At 37.4% G+C, this 11,926-nt stretch overlaps 1 protein-coding gene across 1 annotated transcript; it reads left to right on the plus strand.

The window, feature by feature from the left end:
- Positions 1–9,806, plus strand: LOC104099876 (uncharacterized). Its single transcript, XM_009607007.4, has 14 exons — positions 1–690; positions 2,633–2,719; positions 3,605–3,708; positions 3,820–3,870; positions 4,714–4,885; positions 4,998–5,318; positions 6,193–6,396; positions 6,492–6,998; positions 7,161–7,370; positions 7,593–7,781; positions 7,930–8,102; positions 8,525–8,677; positions 8,791–8,872; positions 8,977–9,806. Exons 1-14 carry the CDS (start codon positions 175–177, stop codon positions 9,364–9,366), a joined length of 3,159 nt encoding a protein of 1,052 aa, XP_009605302.1. The 5' UTR covers positions 1–174; the 3' UTR covers positions 9,367–9,806.
- The last annotated feature ends 2,120 nt before the right edge of the window (positions 9,807–11,926 follow it).

Consider the following 11,926-nt stretch of genomic DNA (forward strand, 5'->3'; position numbering starts at 1 on the left):
CAGCAAATCACAGTCCGATACAGAAAAACGAGTGAAGAAGCTGTGTAAGTAAAACGAAAAACAGAATTCTAACATTTCACACTTCGCCATTTATCCGATTCAAATCACTCACTCTTTTCAATGCCAAATTCCAAATACAACTCACTGAATCAAATACTCGCCGATTAATTAACAATGACAATGGGCCGTTGCTCGGCGAGTTCCGGCGACGACAATAATAACGATGACAATGCCATCAACTCCGGCGGTGGATTTCATTCGATCCGTGACCGTTTTCGCTTCAAGAGAAATTCACTTAAACCGGCGCCTCCGCTTCCGTCGCCGACGTTATCTCCGGATCGGCAGTGGAAAACAGCGGCACGATCTCATCATCATCATCACCATCACTATAACCGATCTTACTCTAGGAAGCTGATTTTTTATTGTTTTAAAGAGAGATCGTGGTTATATTTGTGCATATTTTTGGTTATTTTTGTGTTTGCGTTAGCGTCTATGGTGTTACAGAGTTCAATCATGTCGGTGTTAAAGCAAGGGAATGAGAGAGCTCGTTGGCGGTGGTCCGTTAGAGATGATTTGAAGTTAGGGAGTTCATTGGAGTTTGTTCAACAGCGGAGCTTTCAGCTTCGTAATGGCTTAGACTTGCTCAGGAATCAGCCTAGAATTGGTGTTCGGCCTCCTCGGATTGCGCTAGTAAGAAACTCTATATTGCCTTGTGTTTATGTTTAAGTATGCGAATTGCTTATTAGTTATTTTAGAATTACTGTAGAAGAACTCAGGAAGCTACAGCGATCACTTAAAGATGTGGAAGAAAGCAAGTTAAAATTTAACCAGATAACTAATTTGTGGTAAAATTCCAAATGAAGATTTAGGAAGTCAATGCAGAAGTTGATACTGACATTATCGTGCTCAATTGTTGGATAAAATTAGAGTTCTCTTCTTTGATACAACATTTTTATGTCTCAGAAGAACTCCCGCTGCTCATGCACACTCTGTTAGAGCTCGGATTGAAATTGTTCTCTTCTAATTCCTCCACCGAACTGTAGTACAGAAGGAATAGAATAGCTATGATGCGGTCTGTCCCCAAGCCCACCTCTCTCTCTCTCTCTCTCTCGTCGTAGATCTTTGGTAACCCTATCATTGTCCATGTTTGGGCTGAATCCGTTAGGAAAGAGGCCCCTACTGATATTGACTAGCCTATTGATAGGCTATAAGTTGGCTGTTTGCTATTGCTATATAAGGGCTACTAGGTGCAAGATCTCTGATGTCAATCTATCTAATAGTATAAAGATTACAACAACATAGCAAGAGACTGAAACTTATTTTTTAGTATAGGCTAAGCGCTTACATAAACATATGGTAATGCAACCACCTTAGTCAATGATTACTAAGCTAGCATTAAGAGTGTGGTCTAGTGATCAATAAAGTGGGAGGAGAACTATAAGGTCTCAGGTTCAAATCCCAGTAGAGGCAAAAATATACCAGGTTATTTCTTCCCATTTGCCTAAGCTTTAGTTAGGCAGAGTTGCTCGGTACCTGTGCTGGTGGGAGGCAGAACGTAACATGGAATAGTAAAGGTGAGCGCAAGCTGGTCCCGACATCACTGCCATAAAAAAAAAGAACTTCCGTTGCTCATTGTATTTCCGAAAGAGAGTAACTAAGGGGAGTAACTGAATGATAGAGCTTGGACCAATTTATATGAACCTGATATTTTATAGATATGGTTTTTCACGTCAATGTGAAAGCAATTGGATGATACGTGTTTAAAATTTCAATTTAAAATATGTTTTACAGATCAGTTTGCTTCATGAATACGAAATGCTTTATTTTGGTGAGTAAGTATGAGTGCTATCACATTCATGTTTACTTACAAACAATGCATTTGGAATTATTCCTCTGACTTGTAACCTCTAGTCGCACAAATGTAATGGATGGAAAACCAAAAAAAGTAAAAAAAATAAAAATAAAATGAAATTGGTGTCATGCACATCAAATCAATGATTTAATTGCCAATAAGCATTACTTGTAGATTGTATTTCTTTTGTCTTTTTGGTTGAACCTGTAAGATCTAGATGCATGGAACTGCAGTTTGTACTAGAGATTTAGAGATCTGGAGATGATGGCAGATGATTCAAACTTAAGAAATTCATACCGTCGCGTGACTTGTGATAGTGGCACCATCTCTTTACTAGTCTGGAACTATAATTTGAGTGTTTTCTTGAATTTGGGGGATATCCCATCACTTTTTATATATCGAGGAAGATGAGTGAAATAAAATATGAGAAGAACATTTTGACATGTTTAAGAATATATAAGATCCCCTCTTGCTCAATATTCACAACCTGTGATCTTTACCTGGTTTCTGCTGTTATTCAATCTTAGCAGATATGAGTGAATTTATTTTACATGGATTATGCCTTTCCAGTTGCTAATTTTAAAATGCATAGAGAAAAGACTGGGTTGAGAATCCCTTCTCAAAAATAAAATGGTTGTGAATCAAGCCTCCATTTTTTAGTTGGTTTCCTTCATATTATATTATATTATCCTCCGTATTGCTTCCTATATCGAGATGCACTTTGCCATTGGTCTCTCTAACTTTCACAAATTTAACCATGCTTCAATTTGATTGTGTAAGGTCTTAGGAAACATGAAGAAGGACCCACTGTCATTGATGATGTCTACTGTGGTGAAGAACTTACGGGGATTAGGCTATATGATTAAGGTAATTTCTGGAAACTTTAAATTATAATATCTGTTTGCTGTATCCTATATATGTACTATCTATAGAGATTAAAACTTGAAGCATACATTGCAACTATTCTATATTTCAGATGGTATTTCAGCTAAAAAGATTGTTTTTGCCTGAAAATTTTATTTGAGATTCATATATGACCAACTTTTATTTACGATTGAGTGAAAATTTGGATGTGAAGTAATTGGGCTGAGAACTGGGTTAACGTGCCCCATTGAGATTAATACACTTAAAGTTGGGGGAAATAGAAGTAGGTTCTTCTCTTGGTGCTGGGAGGGGACTGATCTGGCATATTTGTGGAATTAGGTTTTAAATGGAACCATACTATCATTTGTTCTCCCCATTTACTTTACAGTTTCTAATTTGAGTTATAAGGACAAGCGTGGGTTGCTCTAGTGGTGAGCACCCTCCACCTCCAACCAAGAAGTTGTGAGTTTGAGTCACCCCAAGAGCAAGGTGGGGAGTTCTTGGAGGGAGGAAGCCGAGGGTCTATCGGAAACAATCTCTCTACCCCAGGGTAGGGGTAAGGTCCACACTACCTTCCCCAGACCCCACTAGTGGGATTATACTGGGTTGTTGTTGTTGTTGTTTCTAATTTGAGTTATAGTCATTCTTATTTTGTATGGTTACTTTTCTTTCTCCCATCTGTATCTTCTAAATGAAAATTGCATCACGTATCTAATTATGGACATTTTAATATGTCTATAAGACATTTGTTCTATCTTAAAACTTGGGATTAAGCTAAGATGGGCGCAAAATATGGTCTCCAGATCTAAGTTGTGACGCACCTTGTTTGATAGTGGTGCATAATGATTATGCGCAAGCATATATCCCACTTAAAACTCTTCTTTGCAGATATATGCTGTGGAGGATGGCATTGCGAGGTCCATATGGGAAGAAATAGGAGGGCAAGTATCAATTTTAACCGCTGAACGATATGATCTCATTGACTGGTCAATGTAAGCATGCTTTGCCGTCTTGGATCCTCATGACAGTCCAGTTCCGTAACTTTCTATCGCTACTCTTAATTAGCTTGGTATATATTAGTTCCTACATTTTCATTTGTGCAGTTTTGATGGTGTTATTGCCGATTCACTTGAAGATAAAAATGCTATATCAAGGTATGGCTAGCCTGTTAGATGAAGCTTACTTTTCATTACTCTAGCAGATTATTCTCTAATCATGCATATTTCAATTGAGAAGTGGTTATTTTAGGTGACTTGATATGTCCAACTTCTCAAAAAAGCGAGCTGATATGTCCAATTATTAAAGCTAAAAATGGTCAGAAATTCACAATTGGAATTACCTAGAGTTGGACTTGGAGCTTGGAAATTTGAAGACTTGCTTTGTTCTGGATAACTTTCACTCAAAGTTTATCTGCAAAATAAAAGGAACTTTTTGAAAATAGAAGGTCAAACCCACAATTCAGTTTGTTATTGGTAAATAGTGCTCACATGATATTCACTTCTGAATCTGATGTTATTACGGAAATCTTAGCTATTTTAATGTGACATGTACGAGCAATGAGTGCTCTTTACAGTATCCTTGTCCTCTATTCTGAAGTTTGTTCTCTTGCAAGAGTTTTAAGCATTACTAGTGCATATGCTGACTTGTACAACCTAAAAGAAAATATGCTTGAACCTAGTGTCACAATAACGTTTGAAGGAAGAACGCTTCTATAAGATGTCAGAATAAATCAATCCTAATGGTCAAACGGACTTTACATTATTATCAGACGATGTCAGCACTAGTATGTCCAATTTTTAACGCTACATTCTTGATGTACTCTAAATGATGCATACGAAGTACCATATCCATGTCACTCCTGCCTGACATGGGTATGTCTAGGCAATACAGGGAGGCCACCTAGCAAATATGAATCTAGATCTTGAACTTAATTTTTTTTTTGCGTTCTCTATATTTTGTTTGAGATATTTTGGTGTGTGAGTTCTATATTTATGCAGCCTTATGCAGGAGCCTTTTTGCTCTGTCCCCCTCGTATGGATAATTCAACAAGATACTCTAGCAAGTCGCCTTCGTCTCTATGAAAACATGGGCTGGGAACGTCTTATTTCTCATTGGAAAGATGCTTTTCGCAGGGCTGATGTTATTGTATTTCCAGATTACTCTTTGCCGGTATATGCAATATTCTTCTCTGTTTTTTGTTCTGAGTTCTTTTTTCTTTTCAGAATTCTTAGTGCTCATCAAGCTTTTCATGTACTCAACCATTGCATTTCTCCTGTTCTAGATGTTATATAGTGGGCTCGACTATGGAAACTTCTTTGTGATCCCCGGATCACCAAAAGACAGTTGGGCTGCTGACAGTTATAATAGGAGACATTTAAAATCTCAGTTAAGGGAGGAATATGGTTTTGACAAAGATGATCTCTTGGTTTTGGTGGTTGGAAGTTCCATTCTCTACAATGAGCTGTCTTGGGATTATGCTTTGTCTATTCATGATATAGAACCTTTGCTACTCAAATTTGCTGGAAGTAGCGATGTTGAAGAGAGACTGAAGTTCGTTTTCGTGTCAGGAAATTCCAGTGATGGGTATAATGAGGCATTGCAGGTAAAAGTCTTGAATGTTGTGCAGTGTTGTCAAAGGCGCGCTTAAAGCGCGCTTAAGCCCTGAAGCGAGAGGCTCTAAACACGTTGAGCGCTTCGCCTCGCTTTGTGGGCGCTTTAGTGTCGCATCAAAGCTCTAAGGCATACTTTTCCTTACCAATGAGTGTAATCCTGAAAAGTCGACCTTAAACAATTGATATTTCACTTTATCGTGAATCTTTTTTCATTTTCTTTGTCCATATATTTGTTATTCATGTTTATAATGATTAGTCTTGGACTACATGCATATTTTAACTTTTTTTCTCCCGTTGCGCCTTTTTTCATTAAAGCCCATGCTTTATTTGCGCTTAAAGCCCCAACGGACCTTAGAGCTTTTTTGCGCTTTTCGCCTTTGATAACACTGATGTTGTGTTAGTAATTCTTAATTTCTGCATTCTGTTTCACTCTTTATTATGGCTTACCTTCGCCTTTCTCTGCTTCACTATTGTTTCATTTCGATGTTAAAAAAGTTTTGTTGTTTGAACTGTAAAAAGGATAAAGCTTCTTAGGTATACGTTAGCATAACAACTGAAACTCTTTTAGCTGAGGAAATTCTAAATCATTTTCTCTTGAGTGTACACTTTAAAGTGCTTTGTTCTTTTAGGTGCCTACCTGAAATTTTCATCCTTCTTTTCATCTATAAGATGCCTTTTCCATTTTTTGATGTCTTCATTTCTTGCAAGTGCTTTACTGTGTTATTTGTTTGGTTGAGATGAAAGTTCTAGTGACATTGAGTGATGCTTCACTTCACAACATTTTGTGGTAGCAGTAATGTGTGGTTTACTGACTATTATCTTATGCCATAAAATAAAAACAACTATATGTCTCAAAATTTGTAGGATATTGCTACTCGTCTGGGACTTCGTGAGGGATCTCTTTCACACCATGACATGAAGGGTGATGTTAATGGTATTATACTGATTGCTGACATTGTCCTCTATTCTTCCTCTCAATACGAACAAGAATTTCCTCCGATCCTGATACGAGCTATGTCATTTGGGATACCAATTGTTGCACCGGACCACCCTGTCATTAAGAAATATGTAAGTAGATTAATCTTATTATTGACAACCTTTGTAAGTCGATTAATACTTTGCTACTTATTTTTGTCTTTTCCTGAAGAACTTTCTGTATCCAGGTTGTTGATGAAGTTCATGGAATCATCTTCTCTAAACACAAGTCCAATGCATTGGTGCAAGATTTCTCAGTACTTATATCTAATGGAAAACTCACGAGATTCGCTCGCACTATTGCATCTTCTGGGAGGCTGCTTTCCAAGAACATGCTTGCAGTTGAATGCATTACAGGGTACGCAAAGCTGCTGGAGAATGTCATAAATTTCCCATCTGATGTCACCCTTCCAGGAGACACTTCTCAGCTTAAGCAGGGCTCATGGGAGTGGGGTTATTTTCAAAAGGATGTAGAGAAGAGTAATGACATAGAAGATCTTCAAGTAAAGGATGTGGATCTAATAAATTCCAGTGTTGTTTATGACCTTGAAGTAGACATGACAGGTTTTGTTCCTTTGATGAATGTCTCTGGAGATAATTCAGAGGCTTTAGAGGACTTTCCAAGTGAGTTGGATTGGGACATCTTGAATGAAATGGAGCGTTCTGAGGAAGTAAATAGACTGGAGATGGAGGAGGTATGATAATACTTTCTACTGACAAGTAGTCTTCCCCGGTCCATTCCACACTACCATAACAGAAAAAAAATAGAGAAGGCAGATCTTTACTTGTCTATGGTTTTATTTTTCTTGAGTTCCCTTTGATGCAAGATCTGTTGAGCATGTTTTTTCAATATGTAGATTGAGGAAAGAATGGAAAAGGACATTGGTGAGTGGGATGAAATATATCGTAATGCTCGAAAAGCTGAAAAGCTTCGTTTTGAAACTAATGAGAGGGATGAAGGAGAGCTGGAAAGGACTGGGCAACCAGTATGCATTTACGAGGTTTATAATGGAGCTGGAGCATGGCCATTTTTGCATCATGGCTCTTTGTACCGTGGATTGAGCCTAGTGAGTTCCTGTTGCTTATTCTCTGTGTTTCAGTTTCTTACGGTTTCCTTTCCTTTTTATTGGTCTCTTTGTACAGAAAAATTAAATGAAGTTTTTAAGAATACAATGATATATGTTATTCATATCGGCTAATGCAGATTAAGTGCATTCCCTTAGTTTTTATTTACTTCATTATGTTACATCTCTAGTTTCTTTGATTCTAACTATGGCATATTCTCTTAGTCAACTAAAGCACGGAGATCGAGGTCAGATGATGTTGATGCAGTTGGCCGGCTTACCCTTTTGAATGAGACCTACTATCGGAATATCCTCTGTGAGATGGGTGGCATGTTTTCAATTGCAAACCATTTAGATAATATTCATAAGCGACCCTGGATTGGATTTCAGTCATGGCGAGCTACTGGTAGAAAAGTATGTTATTAGTTCTTGATGAATCTTTGATGTGTGAACTTGTACTTGTTGTAATGTTAAACTTGGCCTTGTCATATTCACACACAATCTTCTATGTACTCTTTTCTTGTTAACAAGTTTCATATTGGCTTATGTACTAATGTATCAGGTTTCATTATCTAAAAATGCTGAGCTGGCCCTAGAAGAAACAATACAGGCAAAGGCTAAAGGTGATGTAATATACTATTGGGTACATTTGGATGTGGATGGTTGGTTTACAGGAAACAATGATGCCCTTACTTTCTGGTCAATGTGCGATATTTTGAATGGAGGCAACTGCAGGTATTACGTGGTGTACAGTGGGATTTGAACAGACTGATTTATTTCAACATTACTCATTTCTGCTAGCACTTTCTCCTTCCCTTGTTGGTGGATAGATTTCTTGTATTTTGAACAATCTAGATCTCTGTTACAGAAATTTGGATGAATGATCCATTTATTTAGCTTCATCTAATATCGAATACTATAATAGAATTCATATTCTGAAATCCAAGAAGCTGGAAATTGGAGATTGCAGAAGTTCATGTCCTAGAATGTACCATGTTAAAAGAAGAGAGTTAAACAGGAAACTGGAAATTTTGCCCTGCACTTCTGAATAAATATCTTCACCTTATGTGCAGAGGGACGGGTGTACTTTTTCTTTTAATGGAGATTGTCCTTTCAAAGTTGTCTCAGCTAACTCTCATTCTTTAACATTCTTTCAGAACTGCTTTCCAAGACACATTTCGTAGAATGTATGGCTTACCGTCACATATAGACGCTCTCCCACCAATGCCAGAAGATGGTGGGAGATGGTCAGCACTGCATAGCTGGGTTATGCCAACCTCTTCGTTTCTGGAGTTCATTATGTTTTCCAGGTAATCTAGGCAACAAACATACTTAAGCAGTGGGTCACATTACTTGCATAAATTTGTATATTCGAGTTTGAAATATGAATTGTATATTTGAACTGAAATGGTTTGAATTCCAGGATGTTTGTCGATGCTCTGGATGGTTTGCACGTGAATTCAAACAATAGGACTCATTGTATACTGGCAATCTCGACATTTGAGGTAAGCCTATAGACATAAGTTGCATTAGTATAAGTTTACATTTGGTACAAAGTAATGCAGGTTAGAAGGATGACTTCTTATGTTTGATTGTTTCCGACCAACAGAAGCAGCACTGTTACTGTCGGGTTTTGGAACTGTTGGTGAATGTCTGGGCCTATCACAGTGCACGGCAGATGGTTTACATTAATCCTCACTCAGGCGTGCTGGAAGAGCAGCACCCCATTGAGCAGCGAAAAGGATATATGTGGGCAAAGTATTTCAACATAACATTGTTGAAGAGTATGGATGAAGACTTGGCAGAAGCTGCTGATGACAATGTCCATCCATATGAAACGTGGTTGTGGCCTTTAACGGGAGAGGTATATTGGCAGGGGATATATGAAAGGGAGAGAGAAGAGAGATACAGGCAAAAAATGGACAAGAAGAGAAAGACAAGAGAGAAACTACTCGAAAGAATGAAACACGGATATAAACAAAAGACACTGGGAGGATAACACATCTTGGCTAGAAGAACTTTTTGACACCATTTGTGAACCACTTGGCTCTAACATGGCAACCAAGCTCATTTTTGCTCTGGGCTTGTAGATGAAAGAGAACGACGCCAACAAAGGAGTGGTTATAATTCTTTCTAACTGCATCAACATACGGACACTGACATACTAGACTGACATAACTACATATATTCATATGGATGGAGAGCGAGTTAGGCTTAGCAAGAGCGAGTACATTATATGTGGCTCGCAAGCAGTTTTGCAAGCTTTTGTAACGAATATCTTATGTGGCTCGTTACAAGTCTCTGATTCCAAGAGGCGCATTCTCTAGTGGAGATTTCATTTCTGCAATATTCGAAACGCGCAGAGCATCTACAGAAACTGTATTCTTTCGACAATGTATATACATTTTTATGCAATAAAGCAAATGCAAATTCGTATTACTATGCTCGGGAAGAATCTCTCTCAACAGTTTCTCAAGGGTTCTCTGAATCTTTTTGCACTTGTGTTGGGGAGACGGTTCCTGCCACAACAGTGTTTGGTTTTTGTTTTTCACAATTTTGTTCGTACCATTGACTAGCTGGAAATATGTAGAATTCAATCTAGACAGTCAAAGGGAGCTCGTAATTTTTACCCCATGTATAAATTACTCCTAAAACAAACCAAAAAAAAATATCTTAATTGCTTTATAGAATTTTAGAAAATTCTCTATTTTTAAGTGATTTGTTTGGCATTTATTTGCATTTTTCACGCATTTAGAAATACTTTAAAAATCATTAAAAAGGGGGGGTCAGAAATATTTTATCTTATTAATTACATTTCATACTTTGTGGCATCATTAGCATCTAGTCACATGTTAATTGCATTCATAAAATAAAAATCCTAAAAAATACATTTAGCCATTCTTCTTTCTTTTCACATCTGTAGTTTCAATTTAATCAATTTGTTAATACAAGTAATTTAATTAGTTTAATTTCAGGTTGAAACAAATGGAGAGATTAATCTTGCAAATTAGGTTTGATGTGTTTGTTTAATTAAAAGTGATTAATTGTGCAAAAAGCCTAAAGGAAGGTGAACTTTTAGGCATGCATTTCGTCTGGGCCAGACATTTTCGGTGGCCCAAGTTCCATATCCTCCCCAAGCCCAGTCCCCATATCCAGCCCATCCCCTTTTAGTACCAAACGACCACGTTTTGTCCCTAATCAATCCCAGTCGTCCCTCAAAATCAATCTAACGGCTCCGAACTCACCGATAGGGATGGCAATGGGGCGGTGCGGGTACGTGGCAGTTCGGCTTTCAGCTTATGTGGGGCAGGGCGAGGTGGTTTGAAATATTGTTTTTGTTAAACTCAACGCGGTTGCGGGGCAGTTGCGGGTTTTAGGAAAATTTGAGCAATCCATAGTATCTGGTTATATAATTCTTCCGCTAACTTAGTTGGGTTCACTTTTATCCAGAAACGATCCTAAAAGATTTTAAATGATCAGTAGGGTAATAACAAACGTTTTACCCCTTTAATTTTCTGGGTTTGCTTCCGTTCTAATAATGCTTTTGATTCTTGATTTTAATAGCCCTAAAATAAAGAAAATGTTATAAAATAAAGACAGTAAAGTAAAGACAAGTATAGAGAGAAACTGATATATTATTCAAACTTAAAACTTATGTACATAATGAACTGAATTCTCCTATATTTATAGATGAAAGGAAGCTGTTGTGTAAGCTGCTACTGCAAGCTGTTATGTAAGCTGCTTGTAAGCTTATGGTGAAGAATGGGGGAGGTTCTCCTAGCACGGTTATGGTGAAGAATAAAAGAAGGGAAAGCGAATAAATATAGAAATTTAATAAATTGATTTTGGAAAAAACAGGTCCCGCAAATTACAACTGTCAAATAATAAATGGTCTGAGAATATGACGTGATATTCATGTCGAGCAATTGAGATACACGCTCTAAGAGAGGGGCTTATCATAAGCATTTTTATCGAGTTGAGGTGCCAAATTGGAAAAAATGAGAGTTTTAATATCAGCTTTAAAATCTAATGCAAGTTTAGATGGCCCAGAGGCCATTCTGCCATTTTCTTTCTTCTTTAAGAAGTTTTCTTTTAAAACATTTCTGAAGAACAAATATAAAAAAAACTATCTTTTGTACTTTGTTCCCGGTATTCCTGAACTACGTAATGATCTGATTTATGTGGCGCCATGATACGTAGGCAATTCTAATCAGATGCGATCATAGCCATAAATAAACTGAGTGAAAAACAAACAAAAAAAGAAAGAAAATTGAGTGAAAAAAAAAAGAGCAACAAAAGACAAAAGAGAAAAACCAGGAGCGACAAAACAAAAGAGAAAAATAAAAGGGTAGCCAAAGCAAAAAAAATAAAAAGAAAAAGAGAGCGGTAAAACCAAAAGAGAGGCAGAAATGGAAGACAAGAGTTACAGAGCGAAAATGGACATTTAAAGGTCGGGATGAAACACACAACCATCCAAACACATGGTAGAAACGTTTAACTGTTAGGTGCATTGCATCCCAACGTGCGATTTTCTATCTGTTAAATGTCTCAAAACTAAC

This window comes from Nicotiana tomentosiformis, chromosome 5 (genome assembly GCF_000390325.3).
Source record: "Nicotiana tomentosiformis chromosome 5, ASM39032v3, whole genome shotgun sequence".
Taxonomy (NCBI): Eukaryota; Viridiplantae; Streptophyta; class Magnoliopsida; order Solanales; family Solanaceae; genus Nicotiana; species Nicotiana tomentosiformis.

Excerpts from the sequence above, each read along its gene's own strand:
- LOC104099876 (XM_009607007.4), top strand. The coding sequence starts at position 175 with ATGACAATGGGCCGTTGCTCGGCGAGTTCCGGCGACGACAATAATAAC. Across the intron at positions 2,720-3,604 it reads GATTAGGCTATATGATTAAG|ATATATGCTGTGGAGGATGG; the intron begins GTAATTTCTGGA and ends TCTTCTTTGCAG. Across the intron at positions 7,371-7,592 it reads TGTACCGTGGATTGAGCCTA|TCAACTAAAGCACGGAGATC; the intron begins GTGAGTTCCTGT and ends ATATTCTCTTAG.